The sequence below is a fragment of the Rhinatrema bivittatum genome, chromosome 1 (assembly GCF_901001135.1).
Source record: "Rhinatrema bivittatum chromosome 1, aRhiBiv1.1, whole genome shotgun sequence".
NCBI lineage: Eukaryota > Metazoa > Chordata > Amphibia > Gymnophiona > Rhinatrematidae > Rhinatrema > Rhinatrema bivittatum.
In genome coordinates this window covers 582913592-582940717 of record NC_042615.1, presented here as the reverse complement: position 1 = coordinate 582940717, position 27126 = coordinate 582913592, and the positions used below count along the sequence as shown (strand labels likewise).

The following is a 27126-nucleotide window of genomic DNA, read 5'->3' as shown; positions in this document are numbered from 1 at the left end:
TCTGGGATGATTTAGCTAGAGGGGATCCTGACTGAATGCAGGGGGGATGGCCTGGATGCCTTTGAGACCATTTCTAGTCCTGTTTCCCGTGATTCTAACCTCACTGGTGGTCTATTCTTATGTGCATATTGATGACAGCTCTCAGCCCTTTGTAATTATCTTAGGCATCCTCACCTTACTCTTCCCCCCTCTTCCCCTAAAACTGCTGGATTTACAAGAAATCACAAATATTTGAAACTGATAAAAAATAAGATGAGGTTCATGTTACTGGAAATGCCCTAGTGAAATCTATTTGCATACTGTAGAGCACAGCTTCTGTGTTGCCTTTCTCCTCACCCGTACTATAACTGCCCTGTATAGTATACTCATATTAAGTGCCCTTAGCTCCAGTAGATCAAGGAACTGGAAACGTTGGGCTCAGATTGCATATGAGCATGTCCCACACAGTCCAGGAGCATTCTAGACCGGACTTGCAAAATAGGTCAAGTTGTTTATTTTATTCCTCATTGGCTTTCATCCATCTTGGAAAGGTACCTGCAGAGTGCCTCCTAGATTAAGGGATTTTGCTTGCATTTTAGCACCTGAATAACTGTAGATTTTGATTCTCTTACTGCAGCACCAACTTACAAATTTGCTAAGTGAAGAATGAGCCTGGTTCCTTGTTGACTCCCTTGCTATGCCTGGGGACTGTCCCCCAAGTCACTGCAGTTCTTGGTGTCTTTCCTGGCACTGTTCTGAACTCTTTATTGCAGTCCTGTGCTCACTAAGGGGCCGATGCAATAATTATGCGCAGAAAGCGGGCGCTGAACAGTCAGCACCCGCTTTCTTAACGCGCCCCCAGGAGCCCCTCCTGGGGGGGGGGTGCCATACAATATTTAAATTAGTGACCCTAGCGATTCCTGGTAACCTAGAGCCTCCTTGCTAACGAGACCCCAAGTGCGTCGGCCGTCTGCTGGTTAGGAAAACCGACGTCGAGTTTATCGGTGTCTGTTTCCCTAAATGCAGCACAGCCAGGGGTTCAGGAAACAGTCGCTTGTCAATTGAGCGTCTGTTTCCTGCACCCGACTGCCGGTGCTTTTTTTTTTTTTAAACTTGTTTAGTTTAGTTTTTCCTTCTGCTTAATATTGCAACGATATTAAGTAGGAGGCAGTACAGAAAAGCAGTTTATTCTGCTTTTCTGTACTTGTTTAAGGAGCGCTCAGGTATTAACGCCTGCACTGGGCAGGCGTTAATTTCTGATTGCTAAAATGTGCTAATCCCCCTTATTGCATAACTCTGCAGTGCAGGAGATCCCATGTCCAAGTCTCCTCTCAGTCAGGGTTTGGGTGGCCTGCAGAAATATGTTTTATCCAAGAAGCCAGGGAAGGCAGCTGCATTTATTGTAGCGACACCTATCAGCCAAAGGGTTGTGGTACTGAGAGTAAGTCTCCAAGGAGACTTTTCAATATAGCCTGAGCTTGGGGCTCTATAAAACAGAAGTAAAAAGTGGGAGTGCAAATATATTCAGTGTTCTATGCTCGAGGGTAACTTTTACAAAAGAGAAATAAAAGTGCAATTTATTTAAGGTACTTGAAAAAAATGTAAATGAGGAAAAATACTTTTGTTACATTAATTTTATGCACATTCTTTTGTTTCAAAATGGATTTTTTTTCTCTCTTTTTTTGGTGCAGCAGAAAAGTACAAGGGCATTGTGTCTTTTCTCAAGAAAAAGAAATGCATATGAAGATTGTTTTTAAGCAAGGTGCTCTATGTCCCACAAGCTTGCTCAGTCAGGTTAATCCAGTTCTTCTAAAACAGTCTGAAATCAATGGAAAAACCCTAGCTTTTTCTCCTGTCCTTGGAAATAGTAGCTGAAGGGCTGGAAAGTGAGTTCGGAGAGGCAGCAATGAATTGAAGGACTGGAATTTATATGATGTTGATCTGATGTGCACAGAGTGTAAGTTCAGCAGCACAGACGCACATACCTGTATCAGTATCCTACGGGGCAGGCGTCAAATCGAACGCGTCTGGTTTAAGAATCTCTGGCCTGTATTCATTTTGTCTGATGGAAAATGAAGTTTTTGATCCGTGTAAGGACTTTACTTATTACTTCCTCTTTCAGTGACGCTGCCACGTAAAGATTTCGGAAGAGAGGGGGAGCAGCTGGTGAGAAACCCTGCGGTGAGCGTAGCAGGCCCCCTCCCCCCACCTGACGTGCGCCTCTTTCCCAGCCAGGAAGTGTCATTCACATAATCGGAGGCACATGCCTCCGAGCCCTCATCACACGCTGAGTTTTGCAAGGCCAGGAATCCCCGTGTAACGGACCGTTTGGTGCGAGCCCTTCTTCTTCTGGCCAGACGAGTCTCTGGCTGCTGGTACAGTCGCGTCGCTGCTGCCAGAGAAGCAAGGATGGCTCTGAGCATTCTGTGTCTGGCGTTGGGTTTCTTCCTCGGCGCGGCAGCAGCAGCACTCAGCCCAGTACCAAGGATCACGTGGGGCCTCTCAGGTAAGCACCGTGACCGGGGTAGAAAAGGGAGAGAGGGGGTCGTCTTCTGCTCTTTGTGATGATAATTATTTGTAATCATTCTTTTTTTTCCTTTTTAATGGAAGATGGTTTGATTTTTACAGGGGGGGGTACCAAGACTTGGGTCTCCTGCTTTTCTATGCAATCAGGTGAATAATATTGCAAGAAAATTCTCGTACTTTTTCAGGTTAAGTTGAAATGTTACTAAAGCAAAGCGCTCCAAATCACAGTAACTTGTGGAATTTTTTTATTTTATTATTTTTTTAATTTATATTCCACCTTTTGTGACATTTCAAAGCAGATCATGTTCAGGAACTGTAGATATGTCCCTGTCTCCAGAGGGCTCACAATCTAAGTTTTGTACCTAAGGTAATGGAGGGTGAAGTGTCTAGCCTGGATCACACGGAGTATCAACAGGATTTGAACCCTGGCTTCCCTGGTTTGCAGCCCGCTACTCTAACCACTGCATTACTCCATTTTTATGGTTAATAATAGTAACTTTCTCTCGTCTAATGTTAGATTTTTCATTACTATTCTATAGATCACAATATTCCTTCTTGATATTTCATTACAAGCCAGTTTAGTAATGTTTAGGGGCCAGGAAAGGGTCCAAGGTTTCAGTATCTTTATTCTTTATTGAAGGACTTGGAAAAACAACAAAGTGAGGAGGCAGAGGATGAGACTTATTTATTATATAGAGGGAGACAAAACATTTAAACGTACTTCCAGCAGCATGCGAGATGTATCAGTCCTTGTAGTATATACAGATATGAGCTCCAGCCTCCAAGGCCCGTCTCTTATCTCACTATGAAATGTGTCTAGGGGCCCATGGAAATATAGGGAAGAGGCATTGGGTTCAGGAGAAGTCCGAGGACATGAGTTCTGGTGTTCCTCTTTGTCACTGAGTCCCTTTGTGAACTTCAAGTCACTTTATCTATGGGGTCCTGCTGAAAACCAGGTGTTCGCTCTTAATCTGGCTGTCCTGGCCTTCAGATTGAAAAACAACGATGGGTATTGACTGTAAAGAAAAAAGAGCCACAGAATGAAATTAAGATGATTTTTATTGGTTAAATTGCTGAGCAATATTATAGCTGTGTATTTTGGAGGTGGATAGTATGAAGTTGTATTTGGCAGGAGGAGATGCATTGATACAGATCTGTCTTTCTGTCGTTATGCTTTGTCGATTTTGGACATATAATGCAACAAAAGGGTGCTGAGAAAACTCAGCAACGAAATGGAATATCTTTAAAATAACTTGACAAAGCTGCTTGCTATCGGTATTCCTCTGTACTGTGCTGTTTGGAACTGCTTATTGCCTCAAGAGTGCTGATGCACTTCATGGTATTGAGGTTTCATCACAGTACTGAGGATGGGAGAGCTGCAGGTTTATTGGGTGCCAGAAATAAGCTTTCAAGTCATTTCTTTTCCATCCAGATGCTTCACAGTAGTATTTTAAGACCCTCATCTGGAGTGGCTCAGTAATATTGATGCCTTGTGTTTAAAATAGAGCAAATATCAATTTTATAGCATATTAAAGTGTAGATTATCATCTGCCCTTCTTTGTTTTGTGTATTACAGAAGTAAACCTAAAACATTTTCATGAGCCAGATGTCTTCAATTATTCAATTTTATTATTAAGTGAAGATGAAAATGTTTTATACGTGGGGGCTCGAGAGGCAATTTTTGCTGTAAATGCCTTGGACATTACTGAAAAACGGCACAAGGTATGCATTTTAGTTACATTATTCAAAAGTCTCTTGGTATTTCACAAATACAGAATTGAGAGTAAAATCAATTTCAACTGTACAGCAAACCAAAAAACTAAGAGATCAAAAACCATGCATTGTGTTTCCTTTTTGGGTTGAAGGCTGGTATTTGAGAAAAGGCTCTGCCACATATAAAACAAGGCTCTCCTCTGCAGGTCTGAGCTGCACACCTTTAAAAGTTTCCACTGGAATGCTTAACATTAGACTGGACAAATAAAGCAATCAGTAACCTAAGCAAATCAAGAACTAAATAAGCTCTGTCAAGGAAATCCCTGAGAGCCTTCTAGCACCTCTACACAAATACAAGTATGGTCTGATCTTACTCCATTAATCGGTTAAGGAGCCAACGAGCAGACCGGTTAAGCCAGGCTACTCCACCTGCCTATTACATTTGCTGTGCATACCTATCCAGGAGGAGGTCTGCGTTTTTAAGCCCCGTGATGTCTGCCTGAGGGGAAGCCAACCTCTTCCCTTTTTTAGGGCAACTTTCAAAGGTAGCAGTTATTCGCATGGGCAAACTTGACTGATAGAAGATTGCCCTCAAAAGCAGCTGAAAGTAATGCACGGCTTCCATAGCGTACTCACTTTTAAGCGCAGTAAAGTTTATTGTTGGACACTCACCCAAAGTCTTTGGTGTCGTTTGTTGGCACTCACTCCATCAGAAGGAACAGAAAAGGTATACCTCTCTCATGGAAAATAAGTTGTGACCCTGGAGGCATCACCTGCCCCTCCGTCAGTAAATGAACCAGGCCCTAGGGAAAGAGATTGTGAAAGAGAGAGTTTGAGCTAGCCGTTGACTCCAAAAGTACACAGATTACTTTATGGCCCCATTGGTACTAAGTAGTTACCTGAAAATAGGGTTACACTTATTATATGAAATTCTCTATTTCAATAGACTTACAGGTGTAAATTGCCTTTGCAGGCATACGTTGTATTGTTTTCAATTCATAAAAATATAGGCACTTTAATGCATCAGCAGCAAACATATAGGGAGATGCATCAAGCTGCAAGAGGGCTGTAATGTGTGTTAGGGCTATAATTGCACAATGTACATTGTCTATCTTGGCAATATCGCCCTATTGCAGTGATATTGTGCAAAAGCCGCAATTATTTGCATGGCCCTGCCCAGATTCCCTCCCCTCTTATAATGAACTGCTTTGCATGTGATTTGCATGCATGAATTCGCAAAGCCATGCAAAGCATTAATAGGCAATTTGATGATAACTTATCACACCCAACCTAAAAAGATGTCAGCCACAATAGGATACCAGTTCCTCAGGAGGTGGTGTGAGCGCGAGAGCTTCGGCACCCTAACGCAGGTCCCGAGGCGCCTGTGTTAGAGTTAAAGGGCCTTGCCAAATTGTAAAAACTCCCACACCAAAAGGTTGAGCAGAAGTCAAAAGCTGACTCCCTGCTTACCACAGGGCTGCCACTCTAGATGGCCCCGACATGCCAAATAATAAAAAAAACAAAAACATAAAAAAGGAGTCGCGTTGGCAGCCCCCTGTCTAACCCAGTCTGAATAAAAATTAAATATGTGCCCTCTACCCTCCATTCCTTTATAAATAAGCGCAGGCACGGTCCCCCCATCCAATGGGCAATCAAAATCGTTGGGGTATAGGACCCAACCAGATACCTTCCCCCATCCCACAAGTGTCAGAAACATCGTCGGTGCCAAGTGCAACCTATTCCCCCACCCCCAAACCTTAAAAGTTTGAAAGCGATCCTGTGATGGAGCCTGGGGTGCCCCCTAGCCCCAGGCACAGATGGCGCCGACATGACCTTGCCCCCGTCTCATGAGTGAGACAAGGTGCGGGCACCGGATCCAGGCCTCTGTCGTCTGTTGGGGACAGGTCAGGTCACTGCCTTGGGCTATAGGGGGCGCCCTGGGCCGCTTTGCGGGATCACTTTCAAACGTTTGAGGTTTGGGGATGTGAGCGGGGTCGGGGGTAGAACGGTAGGTTTGCACATGACCCCAACAATGGTTTTGACACTTGGGTGATGGGGGAGCCATATATCCAGCAATTTCAGTTCTTTGGGGGGGTGTGGGAGGAGGGCGGCCAGTGCCTGCACTTACATGTAAGGAAAGGGGGGGGGTGGGGGACACATACTCTATTTTAGTAGGACAAAGTATGGGAGAGGCTGTGGTCTCGTGACTCCTTTTACTTTTTTCTTTTTTTTTTTTATATTTAGTGGCAGCCCCAGGGTGAGCAGGGGCTCAGCTTTCACCCCCTCATACTTTTTGGCTTTTTTGACACACTTTTTTTTTTTTTAATTGGCACCGCCATTTAAGGAGATGGTGGTCCCTTAAGGTTGGGGGCTGCCATTGTGGCTAAAGGGCCGATGCTGCATTGTTTTGTCCTGCGGTGTTTTGCCGCAAGACAAAACAATGCCACAGTAAGCTGCAATGTTTTTTTTTTTTGGGAGAGGATTCTACTATCACGGCGACCCCCCCCCCCCCCCCCCCACGATGGTGGGAACCCTCCCATGAAAAATGATCGCCGCTTAGTGGATCCAGGCCATAATTTGGTAGCATTCAGGTGTGATGTTAACGGTGAATGTGTGGTAAATTTTAAAAATGTGTACTTGGTGTGAAGAACACCTCTGGATATAGTATGTATATATTTATAGCAGAGATTCCCAGTCTTTTGGAGAGCGTGGACCTCTTTTCAACCTCTAAAATTTTCTCGGGCTTCCACCTGTGTCTCTCTAATTTTTACACGCTCCAGAATAATTTTTAACATATAAAACTTGTAATCTGTGCTGTCTCTCCTGCCCTCCCCTTATGGCCCTTTCATGAGTGCTACTCCTCACCTCTACCATGGCACCTTCCCTCCTGCCCTCTTCCCCCCCCTCCCCCCAACTGCCTTCTCTCTTACCTTGCTTGCTCCCACCCATGGTCCCTTCCCTTCTCCCCTCTTCCTCCTTCCCTGGTCTTCATCCTCGTTCTCCTGCCCTTTCTGAGTGCTGCACCCCCTCCCGAGTGCCACGCCGTCTTCTCTTTTCCTTGCAGCCCCTTCCCAGGTTCTTCTCTTTCCCTCTCCTCATGACCCTATGCCAAGTGTTCTTTAATTTACTTGTATGGATTTATTACCCACCTTTTTGAATAAGCAAGTCATCCATAGTGGGGATACAACAGATTCAAAAGGTAATATACAATCTGAAAGAGAATTAACATTCTAGTCTTCAGAAGACTTCAGTAAGGATTAAACCTGATGTTCATCAATGACAGGACTAAACTATATGTAAAATGTAGAACAGGACTAAACTTGAAATAAGTCAACAGCAGAACTGAGAATATAACACATCTCAGTAAAATCAGCACAGGGCTAATTAGATAAGAATACAAACATCTCAGTAAAACAATAGGTTGCAGCCAGTGGCATAGCCATGGGTGGGCCTGGGTGGCCAGTTGCCCACCCAATTTGGACCCTGGAACCGGAACTGAAAGGTCATTGCAGGATCCCATCCCCGTGACGGCGAAGAGGAGGACCCAGGCCCAGCGCGACCGGGTATGCAGGCCGTGTATTTGCATTGAGCGTCGCACCCAGGGAGGCGGCATGGGCCATGCACAGCTTCCACTTCCCCCCCCCCCCCCCCGCAAAGCAGGAAGATCAATGGGCCGTACTGTCCGGTGTCCGAAGATAGCAGGAGGCCGGTGGCAGCAAGAGAGGCTGTGGACCGCTTAACCGTGTGCCCACCCAAAAAAATCAATTCTGGCTACATCACTGGTTGCAGCAGCACGTTTAAAGTAGCCCTATAAGGTGCCAAGCAGTTTATAGTATTCCCTCCTCCCTCTTAAGGCTTTTTTGTAACTGCTTTCACTCCTATGCTCTCCCTCTTCTCTCACCACCCCGTGACCCCCCTTGTCAGTCCCTTTCCAAGTGCTGATTCCACTCTGGTCCCTCCCTTCTGACCTCCATCATGGCCATACTCCTCCCTCAGTGCAGCTCTTTTCCCTCATTATCAGGCCAGTAGGACGGCTGGAGCACATGCAGCATGGACAGAAATGCTCCTTGGGTTCATCACCCTGCTTGCATTTGCCTCTGGTCATGTGGAGCAGCAGCCATTGAAGGTGCTGGTGGAGCGAGTTTCCCCTCTGCCGCTACCCACAGTTTGACTCCTTGTGGTGGCAGTCAGCCAGTCTTCCCCACCGCCTCTCAGTTCCAATTTGGATTTCTTCAGGCTGCAATCTTCCTCTCCTTGGCATGGGATCAGGCAGTAGGATTAGGGAGCAGTAGCCTTAGAGCAGAGCTCCTCAGCGATGAGGTCAGCCTTCTCTGTTTCTCAGCAGTTACACGTTGGTTGCCACCCTCCTGGTGGACCCCCTGTGATGGTCCTGCACATCCCTAGGGGTCCATGGACCCCAGGTTGGGAGCCATTGCTCTATCTATGGCATACACACCTACTCTTGTTAATGTTGCTAACTTTCTATTTTAAAAATTTATTATTTTAGGGACAGCACCCTTTTTAAGTGTAAGAACTGTCCTTAAATTGAAGTAATAAAAGAATTTTCAACGTGTGTCTCTGTAAAGGAAAAGGAGCAGAGATTTTATGGGTTAGGGTCAATGTCAAAATCCAGGCCTTTATGATAGCAAGAGGCAGCTGACAGCCAGAGTAAGCAGAAGAGGAGCCATATTTGCCAACTTCTTCTTGCTGTGGCCCGGAGGGTGATTCTAATGGGGAAGTTTGTGGTCCACTGATGGCGGAAGAGATACTGAACTGGGTAGCAAATAAAATTTCCCTGTTCCCCTCTGTAGCTCCGTTGTCCCAGCAGGGATCCTCCTTCCCACCCACCCTTTGCAGTCCCATTGTGTGGATGAAAGTGTGACAGGCAAACCTTATCAATGCTCACAGCTGAGCCAACCTATAGAGAGGGAGCTTGATGCAGTACCAACTCAGGCAGCTGCAGCAGAAGTCTGCCCCCTAGTGGATAAGCAGCTGAGGGGGCAGGAAGCTTAGACACATGCACAGCTACCTTCCTTGGCTGCTTTACTGTATTTTTCAGACCACAAGGCACACTCAAGCAAAGAAAGAGGCCTAATATTGCCCTGCGCCTTACAATCCGATGCTTCCACATCTTCATCTTCCCTCTCCCCTGCAGCAGATTTAGACACATTCTGTTAGCATGCTGCAGAGCAGGCGCAGCCCAACCACAGTGTCAGGCCGAAGGAGGACCCTGCTAGTGTAGAGCAGGACAGCAGTAAAAGGGAGGAGCCAGCAGGCAGCCCATGCAGGATGAAGTCAGTCGGTCATCCCGCGCAGGAGGAGGGAAGAGCTGGTTGACCAGCGGAGAGAGAAGTACAGTGATGAGCAGCTTACCCAGCTTGGTTCCCCCACGTGGGCCTGTGGAAAGAACGTGCCTGATAGCTCAGGTCCTCCAGAGCACTTCCTGCGCAAGAGACAGTGGAGGAAACCTGCTTGTACCGGCAGAGAGATGAACCGGCCAGCACTTACTGTATTTATTGAAATTTAAGCCTTCAAAACCATAGTACATCTTCTAGTCTGGTATTTGGGGTTTTTTTTACAGTCTGATAAATACAATAAATGTCTGGCTTGTTGCAGTCTAACTTTCACTAGGAGAACAAACATCAAGGACACAGAAAAGTACAGTTGTCCAAGTATAAAGCTTCTGAAAAATTCCTAATATTTTTTGTTTTGTATTTTCTATTTATTTATTTTACAATTTTTCAAGCATCAGAAACTTAAGAAGCATATTCATACAGTATTAATTGATAACCACAAAATATGTAAGCAGTCCAGTCTTCTTTTAAAGTAAATGCAATGAACAATTTATAAGTAAATACATAGGGGCAGATTTTCAAAGGGTTACATGCGTAACCTGCGCGCGCGCTGAGCCTATTTTGCATAGGCTTGGCGACGCGCGCAAGCCCTGGGACGCACGTATGTCTCGGGGCTTTGAAAAAGGGAAGGGGGCGTGGGCGGGTCGCCAATCCGGGGGCGGGACCGAGGCCTCCGGCACAACGGCTGTGCCTGGGGTTCGCGTGCCGGCACTTGACCGGCACGCGCAAGTTAGGCCTGCCCAGAGGCAGGCGTAAATCACAAAATAAAGATAGGGGGGGGGGGGGATTTAGGGAGGGCTGAGGGGCGAGTTAGATAAGGGAAGGGAAGGAAAGTTCCCTCTGAGGCCGCTCCGATTTCGGAGCTCGCATGTTATAAAATCGGGCATAGATTTGCGCACACAAATCTACGCCCGCACGCACGTTATAAAATCTGGCCCTTAGTAACATGCACTAGCCCAGAACCCTAATATTTTTGATTGCTGAAACTAATGAAAGTTAAGGCATGAGTCTATGCTGCCCAGCTTGCCCTGTTGTGACTCCCACTATAAGTTATGTGATTTTCCTGACTTCACTGTGGACTGCAAGAAGGCATCAGCTTGCTGTGTGGTTGCGCTGTGAAATTTAATTTCTGATTTATATTCCGCCTTTCGTGACCAGTCGACCACTTCAAAGCGGATTGTGTTCAGGTACGGTTGGAATTTTACTGTCCCCAGAGGTTTTTGTACCAGAGGCAACGGAGGCACTCCTTGTGACTTGCCCACAGTCACAAGGAGTGCCAGCATTGTGTGTGGGCAGCTCTAAGCATAGCAGTAGCTGCATTCAGGAGCTTTTCCAACATCTGAAGCACTTTTAGCAGGGACAGAGTGGCTGAAAAAAAAACCCAGCACAACTAGGAAAGACTTCAGAAGTGACCTACAAGTTTTAAAGAAGAAGGTTTCTGCGGAACTTACCACGATGTCATTTCCTGTGAAGTCTGTTAAATTGTTTGCATTTTAGACCAAAACTTTAGTACTTCAGATCTGAAATGGGAGGTGAGAGAGAGGTGTGAGACTGTAATTTTCAGCCTTTGGCCAAGCCCCAGAAAGCAGTGCCCTCATTAACACCCCCTCTGTGGTGTGCATTGGCCGACCTTTGCTGCACTGTGGGCTGGGCAGTTCTGGAGGCTGAACATACTTCTGGATCATTATCCCGAGCTCGCATTAAGGTTTTTACGTGGATGTTTTATAGGTTGCGAGATCTTTTAAGGACCAGCACAAAAGAAGATGTAGAACATGAACTTTTACGGCAAAGACCTTTTTGGTCTTTAAAGCTTATGTGCTACAGCTAGGAATGTGTAATTGTTTAAAACATCATGGAAAACACCAAGCAGGTTTTCTGTTTAGTGTCGGTCTAATCCAAAACAGAAAAAAAAAACCCCAAATATTCACTCTGTTTCAGTTTTGCATTGGGGAAAATGGTTTAGGGTGTGCTAAAATGAAGAGACAAAAAAGGCAGCAAAACAAGTTTGTTTTTTTTTCCCCCAGGTACACTCCTAGGTACAATATCTTTGTGTTGTTCCGTTAAAAGATCTCACAGCCCACAAAGATTCCTGTTCTCTCCAGAAGCATTATGGTTGTTAGTGCTCAGTGCTGCGGTATACCTAACAGTGGAGACGTGTATTTCCTGGAAAATTTGAATTGAGAATTGGGAAAGCTGATAACGGGGAAAAGTAGGAGGAGACAATTAGTCGTACTTGAATATTTCTGTTTGAACAATATGAAGAAATCTGATGCACAAAATTATTTATATTGTCATGAGTCACTAGCTAGGTCTTGAAGATCTGCTGGAACATATCGCTCAGAGTCAGCCACATGCAGTAAAAACTACTTTATTCCAGACAGCACTGTCCACTTCACACTTAAAAAGGTTTCCAGTTCCTTTTCTTGAGACTCCAGTATCACCACAGTAAGGGATATATGGAAATTATCTGTAGGCTAGTGCAGTTCCCCAGGACCATACATAACCTAATTCCCAAGTGTACCTTTTGTAGATTCAAATCCCTAACCAAAGTACTGCAGGCATCTTTGCTTCCTAGCGTTCCTCCTCCTCTTCTCTATTGCCCCTCGCAGGTCAGTGCAATAAAATGTGCGCCAGATACAGGTGCCCGATACGAGCGCCCGTTTTCCTAATGTGTGTGCAACCACTTCCATTGCACGCCCAATGCAATAGTCAAAGGAGAGCAAAATTGGAAGAGCGTACCGAAAGGGAGGTGGGGAGAAATGTGCAGTTAAAGTGCTGAAAAGTTTATTGCATCGGGCGCACCGGCATCAAAATTGTGCGTTCATTACAATTTCAGGGTTAATTGTTGAAAATGCATTTTGAGGATACCAATTAAAATCTTGACCTTTTCTTCAGGCTGTACATTCCCTTCATGTATTAAATTGGTTACAAGGAAACCAGGTGGAGGAAAAAAAATATATACAGTGGCTTGCAAAAATATTTGTAAAATGTCAGCAGATTTGAGTGGATTACAAATTACACTTAAACAGATTATTCTAGACAGTATGTCTGTTGCAAACCAATATGCTTTTAAAGTACATTTTCCAAGGCACAATTCATTATTTCTCTGCATTTTTTGTAAAATAAAATTAGAAACTAAAAAAATGCTGCTTTCATAAGTATTCAACCTCTGTGCTTTGGAAGCTCCAAGTTTACACAAATGAAAGATATTGCCTTAATTGGCTTACAGTTGGCCTCTACCTGTGAATCATTAAAAAAGGTCAGCTTTTCTGGATAAGACCCCTCCTCCCCCCCCTAATTCCAGTACTATTGGTCAGACTGTGAATCTGAAGGAAAGCTGTAAAAATGAAAACCAACCAGCATCCTAAGGAAATTAAAGTTAGTTATAGACATGCACAAGAAAGGAAAAAGGCGACAACATATTATGCAAGTGCTTGGATGTCCCAGTGAGCACTGTTGGATCAATGGAAGCTTCATCATCATCATCATCATCATCATCAGACACTGCCTAGACAAGGCCATCTCTCAAAACTCAGCATCAAAGCAAGGAGTCTTGTGAGGGAAGCCACTTTGAAGGAGCTACAGAGTTCAGTGGCTGAGACTGGAGTGGAGATGTAACCATATCAAGATCCTGCATGGGAAGGTGGCTCGAAAGAAGCCATTACTGAAGAAAAAAAAACATCCTATCACATCTGGAGTTTTCCAGAAAGCATCAGAAAGACCCAGCTAAAATGTGTGATACGGTTATGAGACAAAAATGGAGCTTTTTGACCAAAATTCAAAGTGCTATGTGTGGTGCAAACATAACACTGCCCATTCCTCAGCAAACACCATCCCTCTCAACAGTAGAGTTATGGGGGTGACAGCATCATGTTGTGGGGATGCTTTTCCTCAGTGGGGACTAGGCATCTTGTTAACAATGAAGGATGGATGGATGGTGCAACGTGCAGGAAGATATGGCAAGACAACCTGCTTCAATCTGCTACAAAACTAAAACTTGGGAGAAAGTTCATCTTGCAGTAGGACAATGATTAAGCACAAGACCAAAGCAACATAGGAGTGGTTGAACAACAAAAAGATGAATGTTCTACAATGGCCAAGTCAAAGTCCAGATCTCAATCCAATCAGGAATCTGTGGCACTATTTGAAAATTGCAGTCCATAAGCGTCATCCAAGCAACCTGAACAACCTGGAGCAAATTTTCCAGGAAGAATGGGCAAAAATCACTCAGAGTACAAGCTGGTAGAAATTTACCCCAACAGACTTAAAGCCATTATTGCAGCAAAAGGTGGCACTACCAAATACTAGTCTGAAGGGGTTGAATATGCAAGCAGCAATTTTCAGTTTTTATTTTTATTTTACAAAAAAGGCAGAGAAATAATTAATTGTGATTTTGGTCATTTATTTTAAGAGCATACTGTTTTACAATAGACATACTGTCTGGAACAATTTGTGTAAGTGTCATTTGTAATTGACACAAATCTACTGACTCTTTTTAGGGGGTTGAATACTTTTGCAAGCCATTGTATGTATCTTTAAATGCAAAGTATTGACCTCTCCTTTTAAATGCCAAATTGTTTCAAGAATCTTGCTGAAGGCGACCATAGCATTTATTCAAGAAACACATCTTAGGAAGAAGGGCGAGTGACTGGTGTGTTCTATACATTTTCTCATGGTGTTCTTTAGCCTCTAGTATGCCAAGAAATAGATATGGGGGGGTGAGGATCTTTATATCTAAAGACTTGACAGTGCACACAGACTTGGTGTATAGGGATACTAAAGGGAGGTATATTATAGTAACAATGACTATCCATAATGAGATGAATTTTTTGATTAATATCTACTGCTCTAATATCAATCAAAAGGTGTTTTATGAGAAGTCCCATTTTCCCCAACCTATTTATTCCCTTCTAAAATTTTGGGGTTTTTTTGTGTCTCCTTTATTACATTTCTACTTGGCATTGAAAGAATGGTGGAAAGAGGATTATGATGACATTAACTGTTACTTTTATTCTAGGTCTACTGGAACGCCAGTGAAGACAAAAAAAATGAGTGTGCCAAAAAAGGCAAATCCAAACAGGTAATGTGACCTCAGTGCAATGTTCAGCTAAGTATTGTGAAACCTATAATGTGCTGAAACCTGTTCCTACACCCAGTATTTGCAGAGCACAATCGGTGTTCTTGGCAGCGTTAAAGGAAACTGCACAGTGTGGTTTTATCTACAGAGTAACGGTGGCTTTCACTGATCACATGCTGGTAGTCTTCAATGGCTGACCTAACCTTCTGGTTATCAGATGCCCATGATCTACTGAGCGGCCAGCTCGCAGGAGAGGCCTTGCTGAATCTTGAGCATTGTGAGCACAGTTACATGTGGTGTAGTCTGAATCATGAGTTTGTTGAATATTGCATGAAATGGTTTGAATTTTAGTTTAATATTATTTATTTTATTTATTTAACTCTTTTCTATACCAACCTTCATGATAATAACCATATCAAATCGGTTTACATAGAACAAGGGGTATAACTTTAACAAATCAATTTAACAACACGGAGCAAAATGTTACAGTCAACAGGGTGGAATAACTTGGAGGCTAGAATAGCCGGAAAATAGGATAGGTGGAGAGGTTAACAGAGAACAATTGAGACTAGGAGTTAAGAGCTTAAACTTATTAGATACTTAGTTGCATGACTTGCGAGGAATGGCTAAAGGCCAATTGTATGTTTCTGAGGGTTACGAGAAGGCTTGACAGAATAGCCAAGTCTTGAGGTTTTTCCTGAATGTTAGATGGCAGGGCTCCAGTCTAAGGTCTGTGGGCATGTTATTCAGATGGCCGGGCCTGCTGTCGAGAATGCCCGGTCTTTAGTCGTGGTATGACGTGTAGCTTTGGTTGGGGGGGCTTGCAGAGTTCCTTTGTATGTTTCTCTGATGGGTCTGGTAGAGGTGTGGAGTCTGAGTGGGATTTCGAGGTCAAGCTGTAGTTGGTTGTGGACAGTTTTGTGTATTATGGTGAGGGATTTGTGTAGGATTCTGTAGTTTACTGGCAGCCAGTGAAGGTTCCAGAGGATTGGTGAGATGTGTTCTCTGTGGTTGGTGTTCATCAAGATTCTAGCCACAACGTTCTGCAGCATCTGTAAAGGTTTGGTGGTAGATGGGGAGTCCAAGGAGGAGGGCGTTACAATAGTCTATTTTGGCAAAAAGCATCGTTTGTAGGACTGTCCTGAAGTCGTGGAAATAAAGGAGGGGTTTGAGCCTTTTTAAAACTTGAAGTTTATAGAAACAATCTTTGGTCGTGTTGTTGATCGCTTTCTTTAGGTTTAAGCAGTTGTCAAGGGTCACTCCAAGGTCTCTTACATGAGTGACCTGGGTGTTGTAGTGGGTCTGTGGGGGGAAGTTGTCGTGGTTGGAGGAGATGAGGAGTTCGGTCTTAGAGATCTAGTTGATGGCATTCACTTAAACTTCTGTTTCTTCTTGTTTCATTCCAGACCGAATGCTTGAATTATGTCCGTGTCTTACAGCCACTGAATGAGGGTGTTCTGTACGTATGCGGAACAAATGCTTTTCAGCCAACCTGTGACCATCTGGTAAGTGCAATTCTGTGAGTGAATGACGTGCTAAAGCAGTGATTTCAAACTTCTTAATTAAGAGCACAGCCCAGTGAGGATATGGTGTTAAAGTGGTGTTCACTCTTTCCTAAGGTAATTTAAAATATTGGGCACAGGTCATAAAATAGTCCTGGCGACTCGTTTTTGGCTCTTTTGGACCATTGCTGAATACTGAATTTGGTTGTGTGTCTTGTCTCTTCCTGTCTTCTCCCTGTAGTGGTCTCTCGACAGGACCCTGGTAGGCATCACTGACCTTATACATTCTGGGTTCATCATGTTTTTCCCCTGGTCAAGTTCCTGGCTGTTGACGATTTAGCAATGTCACCATCTGAGTTCCCATTTTTATTTTCTAGGTCTGCGGGTGTGACCCTTCTTTTCCTTGAGCTATTCCCAGGGACTCCTTTTCCTATTCCTTGACCTTTTTTCTTGCTGCCAACTTTATTAGTTCACCCTTTTCGTTGTCTCTGGGAATGCGGTGCCAGACTTAGCCACTCAAGTCTCTTGTAGGCTCTATCATAGCATAATTTCCTAGAGTAGTAGGAGGTTGTTGAATACCTGATAATGTTCTAACTCCCTTAGTTAACCATTATCAAGCCAAGATCCATGATGTTTTCAAGTAAATTTTCAAAGGGCTACACGCGTAAATTTCAGGGCTTATTCACATGGCCAGGCCTTGTACACAAAGCGCGCATTTTACAAAAGGCCCGGCTACGGTCATAAACCCCGGTATGCGCAGAAATGCCAGCCGCAGGAAAAAGGGGCGGCTTGGGGGGGGCGTGGTCTGGGCACATGCATGTGTGGGCTGGGACAACACCATTAGCTGCTGTCCCGGGGAAACCCATGCTGGCAGCCGACTGGCGCGCACAGATTACTTCTACTCCAGGGGAGCAGTAAGTATTAAACTAAAAAAAATTAGGGATAGTTAGGGTCGGTTTAGGGGACAGGGAGGAAAGGGGAAGAGGGAGGAAGGATAGAGTTAAGTGTAGGAAAGTTTCCTCCTAGTCAACGTTGCTTTGTAAAATCCCCCCCGCCTCCGTGCGCGAACTGTGGGCCGCCCACCATGCGCGTGTGGATTTTAATCCTGCGCATATGTGTGCGCGGCCATTGGATTTTATAACATGCTCGCATTACTGGGGGAAAAAAACCCCAAAATGCCGCACTTGACCAATCAAATTAGTTGTTATTGACCATGCAGATACTTTGAATCTGAGTCTGCATTCCTTACTTTCCTCATACACTTCCATTATACTGAAGAACTGATTTTTTAAAATATAACTACATTTAACTGATTTGGTAAAGTATATAATTAAATTCTTCAGTGTGATGTTTGCATGTATATAGTAACATAGATAATGGCAGGAAAAGACCAATTAGTCTATCCAATCTGCCTAGTTATTCCTGTCTACATTGCTAAGAATATATCCAAGCTGACAGCCACAGGATCTGACTGCCTATAGGATGTCACTTCTTACCCAAGACAGTTTTTGTTGTCTTTCTCTATTACTCTCCACCTTCCTGCATTCAAGATCCACTTTTTAGTTCACACCTAGCACTCCTCCCCTACCATATCAGACTACAAGATTCTCCCACAATAATTCAAACAGCTTCAAGTCCTTGTGGCCTTTCTGGACGGTGCCTCACCACCACCAAGCCACCACACGATCCAGTCAATACGAGGAGCAGACAGACCAGCTGCATGACTGCCTGTGCTTCTACTAGGATTTGTAGTAAAAAGTATTAGAAAACTATTAAGAACTAACATTGAATGTGAGAGAGATCCAAGATGGAGTTCTAACTAGACGTGGCTGATCAGCTTTTCACCTCAGAACTAGCTTGAATATCTGTTTTTTAAATTGTCTAAATGGAAATCTGCTGTAGGTGACATTCCACAGTCATCTATGCTCCCCATCTCCATAAAGATGGATTGCAAGCAGGCCATCCAAACTCAAGGTCTGCGTCTAGCACATCCTCCTGGCATGTTTCTGCTCTTGGCAGTGACATTTTATAAGAATCGAAACATCAATGATCGGACCTACCGGTTTCTTCATTTCCATCAGTGTCAGTGGGATTGGAGACTGTGTATTTGATTCATTGGCAAGACCAGAATGATGACTGTCAAACCCTGATGTGTCTGGCAGGAGATTTCTTGAGCTGTTGATGACTGGGACTGGATGGACTGCTTTATCATTTGATGAGGTTTTGTATGCTGTGGACCCAGTGGTGCCTGTCTTTGTTTCCATTCCAGCCAGTTTTGGTGTCTAACCAGTGGCTGTGGGTGTGCTGACTTATTCAGAGGGAACAAAGGATCTGGGTCATTAGCTTAAATACAAATTCTCGTGCTCCGGAATTTCTTAAGCTGTCCCCACAGATGTCTGGTAAGGATCCTGGAACACTTCTTAATTTGCAGAAAGCAGTGAGATCTGAGAGACTGGTATACTGAATCTTTATGTGTATGTCTTGTGGAGAAAAAACTTTCTAGTTTTGGCAACTGAAGGAGGAACGTGGGCTCAAGACATATTTAATCTTTGGAAACATTGTTTAAGGCTTATGCTTGATTGGAAGCCATTATATTGATTTTCAACATGAAGTGGAAGTTTTCTGGAATAGGTTAAAAAAAACTGTGGTAACTGGCAGGATCATTCTATTCAAAATGAATATTTTACCCCATTTGTTATCTTGTAATGTACCTGCTTCTGCCTTTACTGACCTGCTTAGAGCAATAACAAGGAATAACAAGCAGGCTAGATTTAAATTGTTTCATGGCTGCCCATAAACCAAGGACATGTGGCTGTTCCAAACTTGCAAGTTTATTTCTGGGCGGCTAGTTTGGTATGTCTTAAGTCATGATTCACTGGTAGTGAAGATGCCACTTGGATTTCTCTTGAGCAGGCAAAAGATGTGGGGTTGCATGCTTTATCCTATATGCCCTTGTTTTCTGCGCATGCAGAGATAGCAGAGCCAGGCCTATTTTGGCACATACTTGAGGTCTGGAGGTATGTCATCGTTTCATTAAACTATAAGAAGAAGAAATATCACCATTATCTCAAATCTTTTCATAACTTTGATATTTCTAGCAGTATATTTGCTCCCAGTTTTTAGTCTTGAGCCTGGAAAGATCTGCTTTTCATGGCTTAGCTGTGGGATGAAGAGGGGCTTAAATCGTTTGACACTCTGTGGGAAGAATTTCACTTAGATGATGATTTACAATTGAGGAGAGAGCTGGAATGCCTTAACATCTCAGGTCCCATGCAGCCACTTAATGGGATGGAATTATTGATTGTTGACTTAACAAAGATGCCACAAGTCAAGTATTCTATCTGTAAAAGTACATTGTTGGCCAAATTTGGGCTATGCACTGATGTATAGCTACGGAATAAATGGAATGATGATCTGGGGCTTGCTCTCACTGAGAGGGAGTGGAAACAATTATGGGTGGCATCACACAAAATTTCTATACATATCAGAAGAGTCAAATTAATCATCAGATTAATGCATAGAACACATTATACTCCCTGTTATCTTGCCAGCATTTACAGTGAGGATGATCCAAATTGCTGGAGGGGCTGCAGGGAAATGGGCATGTATCTACACATGTGGGGATGTTTCAGGGTCAGTCAATTCTGGAAGAGTGTGACGCAGGAGATATCCGTCATTGTCTGCCTGATTTCTCTCACATGTGTTCTTAGTCTCTTGGGTAGTTGGGTGGGTTCTGGGATTCTGGTGAAACAGAGTATTAGTATCACAGTTATTACTAGCTGTCTGTTTCACTGTTGCTAAAACATGGAAGTATAATCCATGTCTGGAGCAGTGGTTTAATCAAAGGATATTGCTTATATTGGAAAAATACGCTTTGCATTGAAGGGGAGAGGGCTAAATATAAGGCACTAAGGGGTTGCTTTTGGAAACACTATCTGTCATCTATCTGGAATGGATTTCTGGTGTCATTTGCGACATGAACGTTATCTGATCTGTATGATTGTTTTTCTTTGACTAATTTTCCTATATATGCTATTTTATTGCACTGTTCTATATTGTATGCTGTATGCCGATGGTTAAATAAAAGTTTAAAAAAAATGTGAAGATAATATTGCTGTTTTGTCAACTGAATGCTGTGAGATGGAAGCAAGAGTTTCCTCTCTAACTTCTGTTTCTAATGCTTTGATTTGTCACTGCTTGCTCCACCAAGGGCAAAGAAGAAATGTTGTGCCTGGACAGGGATATAGAGGCCAGGCATGCTGGAGAAGGGTAATCTCCCTCTGTCTAAAGCAGTGACACTTTCCCATGGGGAGCATCTTTGAGTGCAGGTGGCTGCCATGACTTACTAGGCAGGAATCGGGCAGGAGATAGGAGCCAGGAATGAAGCAGGAACCAGGCCAGATGAAGAGTAGTTTCTCAAGAGCAAATGCCACAAAGACTGTTGGACCAGCAAAGGTGTAGACAAAAATAGTCAAAGCAACACTAAAATATAAACGCATCACAATCTGAAAATTTTGTGCAAAGGAGACGATCATCCGCACAAGCTCTTATTTGTGACTTTCGATTAAATATGACTTCTTCAGTATAATCCTCAGTTTCCTGTTTTCTCCTCATTTTTTCCTTATAATTGTCTCTAAAATGTGAATCCACAAAAAATAGTTCTTAAATTGTGCAGCTAAATCACCCAACTTCATACTGACTCGAGGCGTTTTGTCATCTGTGGGGGTTTACTGGAATCTTGACACAGATGGAGTTCAAATACTTACATATAGGGTGACATCACTACAAAGAGCCAATCAAATATTAAACTAGCATATTAAGAATTCACATAATTAATTGGATGATAGTGTTCCATTTCAGTTTCCTGATTCTTCCCAAAAATGGCTTAAAGATGAATATCCAAAATTGCTCTCTGTAAAATAAATAATACATTTTAATAAAGATACTAAACTTCCCCCACTTACTGGTACCTGAACTTGCTCAATTATAAACTCTGTCCTTGAAGGGCTTGCTCAAAAACTCCAGTGATATTCTTTTATTTTATTGATAATATCAGAAATGCTAGCTGTTTCATGAACAAACTTGTTAATGAGGTCCACTATTAATAGCCTAAGTTAAGATGAGCATTTATTTAATTTAAATTCCCACTTTTGAACAAATTCTATATTTTCCTGGAACAGTTTTGGTTCTTTATTAATGCATAAACCTCTAGGGATCATTTGTTTTAAATATTCCACTAGGGTTTCCATATGTAACTCTGATCTTATCAGCCACTTATTTAAAATAAAAAAAAATTCAGTCCAAGAAAGTGATTTGTGATTACTGCTAGATTCTTGAAATAAAGATGTTCTGAGTAACAAAATGTCTGTTTTAGCTGCTTGAGATCCATAAGAAGCTATGTAAGACTCCAAAACAAAAAAACCCCAGCAAAGGTGTGTCAAGCTAGGGCTCCTTGTATCCAGCCCAATGCTGGAGAATTGATGGACCAGAGGCAACATGGATTCACCAGGGGAAGATCCTGTCAGACAAATCTGATTAACTTTTTTGACTGGGTAATCAAGGAATTGGATCGAGGAAGGAGCGCTTGATATCATATACTTGGATTTCAGCAAAGCTTTTGATACGGTTCCGCACAGGAGACTGGTGAATAAAACGAGAAGCTTAGGAGTGAGGGCCGAGGTGGTGACCTGGATTGCAAATTGGCTGACAGACAGAAGACAATGTGTGATGGTAAATGGAACCTTCTCTGAAGAGAGAGCGGTTTTAAGTGGTGTACCGCAAGGATCAGTGTTGGGACCGGTCCTGTTCAATATCTTTGTGAGCGACATTGCGGACGGGATAGAAGGTAAGGTTTGTCTTTTTGCGGATGACACGAAGATCAGCAACAGAGTGGACACGCCGGAAGGAGTGGAGAGAATGAGACGGGATCTAAGGAAACTGGAAGAGTGGTCGAAGATATAGCAGCTCAGATTCAATGCCAAGAAGTGCAAAGTCATGCATATGGGGAGTGGAAATCCGAATGAACTGTATTCGATGGGGGGGGAAAAGCTGATGTGCACGGAGCAGGAGAGGGACCTTGGGGTGATAGTGTCTAATGATATGAAGTCTGCGAAACAATGCGACAAGGCGATAGCAAAAGCCAGAAGAATGCTGGGCTGCATAGAGAGAGGAATATCGAGTAAGAAAAGGGAAGTGATTATTCCCTTGTACAGGTCCTTGGTGAGGCCTCACCTGGAGTACTGTGTTCAGTTCTGGAGACCTTATCTACAAAAAGACAAAGACAAGATGGAAGCGGTACAGAGAAGGGCGACCAGGAAGGTGGAGGATCTTCATCGCATGAAGTACGAGGAGAGATTGAAGAATCTAAATATGTACACCCTGGAGGAAAGGAGGAACAGAGGTGATATGATACAGACTTTCAGATACTTGAAAGGTTTTAATGATCCAAAGACAACGACAAACCTTTTCCGTAGGAAAAAAATCAGCAGAACCAGGGGTCACGATTTGAAGCTCCGGGGAGGAAGATTCAGAACCAATGTCAGGAAGTATTTCTTCACGGAGAGGGTGGTGGACGCCTGGAATGCCCTTCCGGAGGATGTGGTGAAGACCAGAACTGTGAAGGACTTCAAAGGGGCGTGGGATAAACACTGTGGATCCATAAAGTCAAGAGGTCGCCAATGAAGAGTGGGTGACTCGCCAGAATGACGGCTACTGCCTGGAGACAATACCCTTATTCAATAAACATACACATGCTTACTGTGACTCCAACATCGCTCTAAGCTTCAACAGCAAGAGGAAATGTGGAAAAATGGATTTACACTCACAAAGAGGGGAGTAGCTGGCTTGTTACGGCGGTTACTACCCCAAACCAAATAAGCCTGATGCTTCACCTTCAATGCATATACAGCATAGTTCTCTGCTTCAACGGCAGGGGAGAAGAAAAAAGGGTTCGCACTCACAAAGCGGGGAGTAGCTGGCTTGTTACGGCGGTTACTACCCCAAACCAAATGTGTCTGATACTTCACTTGCGATGCATATCCAGCATGGCTCTCTGCTTCAACGGCATGGGAGAAGACTGATACATCACGCATTTCCAGCATAGCTCCCTGCTGCAACAGCAGGGGAGAAGAAAAACAACCAATAAGGACTGTATAACATAGTCTGGGTAAAACAAATAAGCATGGGTGTAGCTTGCTTATTGCGGCGGTTACTACCCCTAACTAATCAAGCTAGATATTTCAATGGTGGGGGTGGAAGGGAAATAGAACCAAGAGCTAAGAGAAACAGATAAGTATGAGAGAAAAAAATGCGTGAAGCTTGCTGGGCAGACTGGATGGGCCGTTTGGTCTTCTTCTGCCGTCGTTTCTATGTTTCTATGTAATAGGGAGCCTTCAAAGGCAGTTCACCCTAATTCTGCTTTGCTTGATAAGTCCTACATTCTGTGACTATGGGAAAAAATGCTGAGTAAATGATCTTTATTTGGTAAAGTTCTGTAAGTTATAAAAAATAAATAAATAAATAAATCTTGCTGATCTCTAAGAATTACCTCAAATTGTGCTTTGATATTACAGGAGCTGCTGTACCTCCATTATATAAAGTATATTATCTACCGGGTAAACCTAGTTCTGATATAGAGTCCAACAAACAATTAGCAAGTGATACAATATTTCTTTAAATTTAATACCTACTTTCATAGGAAATGAAACCTTATTGGTTTCTTTTATCATAGATTCCGATTATGATTAATTATTAAAACTGTTTTTGGTTTTTTTTCTTAATCGGATGTAAAATTTCTAGGCCAGACTACAAAGAATTTACCTGGATGAGGCTAGAGAACCTCAACTTAGGAGATGGGGAATTTTTAAAGCATCACAAAAAAAGCTTTAACGATGGGTTCTGCTTTACTTTTATATGTAAACACTCCCCTTTTCCACTGGGGGTCACCTTCAGAGGCTTCTGAGCACCAGTCTACTCATTGCAGGCTCTGGAAAAATGCATGGATTCTTGCTATGGGAAGCAGGATTCACCTGCAAGGCCCAAGGATCACCAAAAATGTAGTCCACACCAGGGTTTTGTTCCAAAACAAGAAAAAAGTATTTACTGAAAGGCCACAAAATCAAGGTCCAGTAACAAGACAGAAAAATTAGCAAACAGTCCAAATTGCATAAACGCTGAAGAAACAACCTCCCTCTTGCAGCTTGAGTTACCAGATAGAATAATTTTCCACAAATCACCGCTAGAACCAATTTCTTCCTTAAACTCCAAAAGCAGACAGGAAAACTTATTTTATTCAACACACCAGCTTCAGATTTACAGATAGAAATAGTGTCCCTGTGTTGAGGCCTATTCCTTCCAGCTGGCCTGACATCCTTACTAGAGAGAGATTTCTCTCCCCAGTGGATTTCTGAAACTCAACACTGGGCACCAAACTGGGGCTATCTTCTGGGGAAAACCCACACTACCTGAACTCCTAAACAAGATACCTTACTCCAGAGCTCCTCTTAACTCCCAGTGCCTCGTAGAACCATCATATATACCACCCCATTTTGCCCATCTTTCTTTTGCGGTTACATAGAAACATATAAATGATGGCAGAAGAAGACCAAATGGCCCATCCAGTCTGCCCAGCAAGCTTTCATGCTTATTTTTTTTTCTCATACTTATCTATTACTCTTGGCCCTTATTTGTAACTTTTTGGTTCTAGTTACCTTCCATCCCCGCCATTGATGTAGAGAGCAGTGCTGGAGCTACATCTAAGTGAAATATCAAGCTTAATTGGTTAGGGGTAGTAACTGCCGCAATAAGCAAGCTACTCCCATGCTTATTTGTTTACCCAGCCTGTGCCATTCTGTCCTTGGTTGTTGTCTGAATATAAATCCTCTCTTCTTCATCCCCCCTGCCGTTGAAGCAGTGAGCTGCACTGGATATGTATTCCAAGTGAAGTATCAGGCTTAATTGATTCGGGGTAGTAACTGGTTAATCAAGAATATAAGCTATCACTGACACTGCAAGCTAATACCCCCTGAACCTCCCATTACTGGAAAATCTTCATTTTACCAAATAGGACACACTAGTGAACCCAGACAGGGGGTCAAATATATTACCCTGTAAATGTAGAATTAATTAGGATCAAAGATCTTGTTTGGATTTTTTGATCCTTCCCAGTTTGTGGATTTGTTTTGAAAGATCAACAAAGCTATCTACTAGAAGTAGTCTCTTCATATTCCTTTTTAGAGGATGAGGTGCACTGATTCTGCTGGGTGCTTGCAGGTCAGCCAAACTTGGTTGTCTCTCTTTTATTGTCTTTCTATTTAGAATTCTGAAAATATTCAGATTATTGGATAATATAAGAATTCTGTAATTTACTTTTCAGTTTATTCACCTTATGAATGCTATTTTTTATTATAAGTATTGTAATAAATAAAAAGTATTGTGGCATAAAAAAGAACATTTCTAAAAAAGCATAATGGGGTAGATTTTCAAAGGGTTACGCGCGTAACCCTTTAAAACCTACCCCTGCGCGTGCTGAGCCTATTTTGTATAGGCTCGGCGGCACGTGCAAGCCCCGGGATGCACGTATGTCCCGGGGCTTTGAAAAAGGGGCGGTCCGGGGGCAGTCCCGAGTCCTCCGGCACAGTGGCTGTGCCGGGGGTTGGCATGCCGGCAAGCGTAACTCCTGCAATAAAGGTGGGGGGATTTAGATAGGGCAGGGGGGTGGGTTAGATAGGGGAAGGGAGGGGAAGGTGCGGGGGAGCGAAAGGAAAGTTCCCTCCGAGACCGCTCCAATTTCGGAGCGGTCTCGGAGGGAACGGGGAAAGCCATCGGGCCTCCCTTAGGGCTCGGCGCGCGCAAGGTGCACAAGTGTGCACCCCCTTGCGCGCGCTGACCCCTGATTTTATAACATGCAGATGGCAGCGTGCGCATGTTATAAAATCGGGTGTACATTTGTGCGCGCAGGGTAGCGTGCACAAATGTACCTCGCGCGCGTAAGATTAAAAATCTGCCTCAATGTATTTTGGAAGCTAATTTCCTCTGAACTTTTATTAGTTGAGGTTTTTGCTCAAATTCTAAAGTTTTAAACCTTTTAAATTATGATGAACAGCAGTCTTGCGCAGAGGATCTATAATGAAACTTTGGTCCCTTACTGTCATTGGTACTAGAGACTGTGTTTTGAAGGCTGTTGCATCATTCTATGCTATTAATGTCACAAGTGCATTAGCAGGCGCAAGTAACTCGGGGCATTCATTGCCTCTAGACGACTGACAGTGTCATCACAAATTTCTTTTCGTATTTTGCTAGAAATTATTTTGTTGATCTCTGACAAACTTTTCACTTTTGCCACAGAATCTAACTCCATTTGAGCTGGCGGGCAGAAATGAAGATGGCAAAGGGAGATGCCCATTTGATCCCACACAAAGCTATACATCAGTCATGGTTGGTAAGTGGATGCTTTGCTGCGTAATCACTTACGAGCAGACTTTGGCCCCTGCTCTGCTACTCATAAACTGTTAGGCGATGAAAGTGAATAATGTCTCCGCAGAACCTCGTAGTCAGTCTGCAGACTTTGATATACGAGAGTAGGTTGAGAAGCCTGCATTGGATCTCAAGGGGAGAGGACAGACAAAAAGATGGTGCTTCTGACATTGGTAATTGATCATTCGTTTTCCTCCCAAGCACATCGTTAGCAAGCGTGGACGAGCATACCAAATGCAGGCTGGCCGTGACTGAGCTGCTTTTTCCGCTTTGATAGTGCAACGTGATGGAACAGCAGATTGCTTGTTAGACAGGAAAAGATAGCAGCAGACAGACTGAATCACTCTTGACCGTTGGAGATTACGCAGAAGAATGTAGTTTGCCAGGCTTATGTCCTGTAAGGAAAATTCTGATAATCCTAAGGAAGTATCATACACTGCTAAACATTAAATCACAAGGGTGCTCTCTTAGGGCCTGATTCATCAAGGCATTTTCCCAGAGA

At 43.4% G+C, this 27126-nt stretch overlaps 1 protein-coding gene across 5 annotated transcripts in view; it reads left to right on the top strand.

Annotated features, from left to right (window-relative positions):
- LOC115100224 (semaphorin-4D-like) overlaps positions 1 to 27126 on the top strand; it is a 434534-nt gene that overhangs the window by 267745 nt on the left and 139663 nt on the right. For all 5 annotated transcript variants that reach the window (XM_029618594.1, XM_029618567.1, XM_029618577.1 and 2 more), the window contains 5 exons: positions 2102 to 2485; positions 4082 to 4227; positions 14590 to 14652; positions 16056 to 16154; positions 26496 to 26589. In XM_029618594.1, the coding sequence (XP_029474454.1) occupies positions 2389 to 2485; positions 4082 to 4227; positions 14590 to 14652; positions 16056 to 16154; positions 26496 to 26589 (499 nt within the window). In that variant the 5' untranslated portion in view covers positions 2102 to 2388. The remainder of the gene's footprint in view (positions 1 to 2101; positions 2486 to 4081; positions 4228 to 14589; positions 14653 to 16055; positions 16155 to 26495; positions 26590 to 27126) is intronic.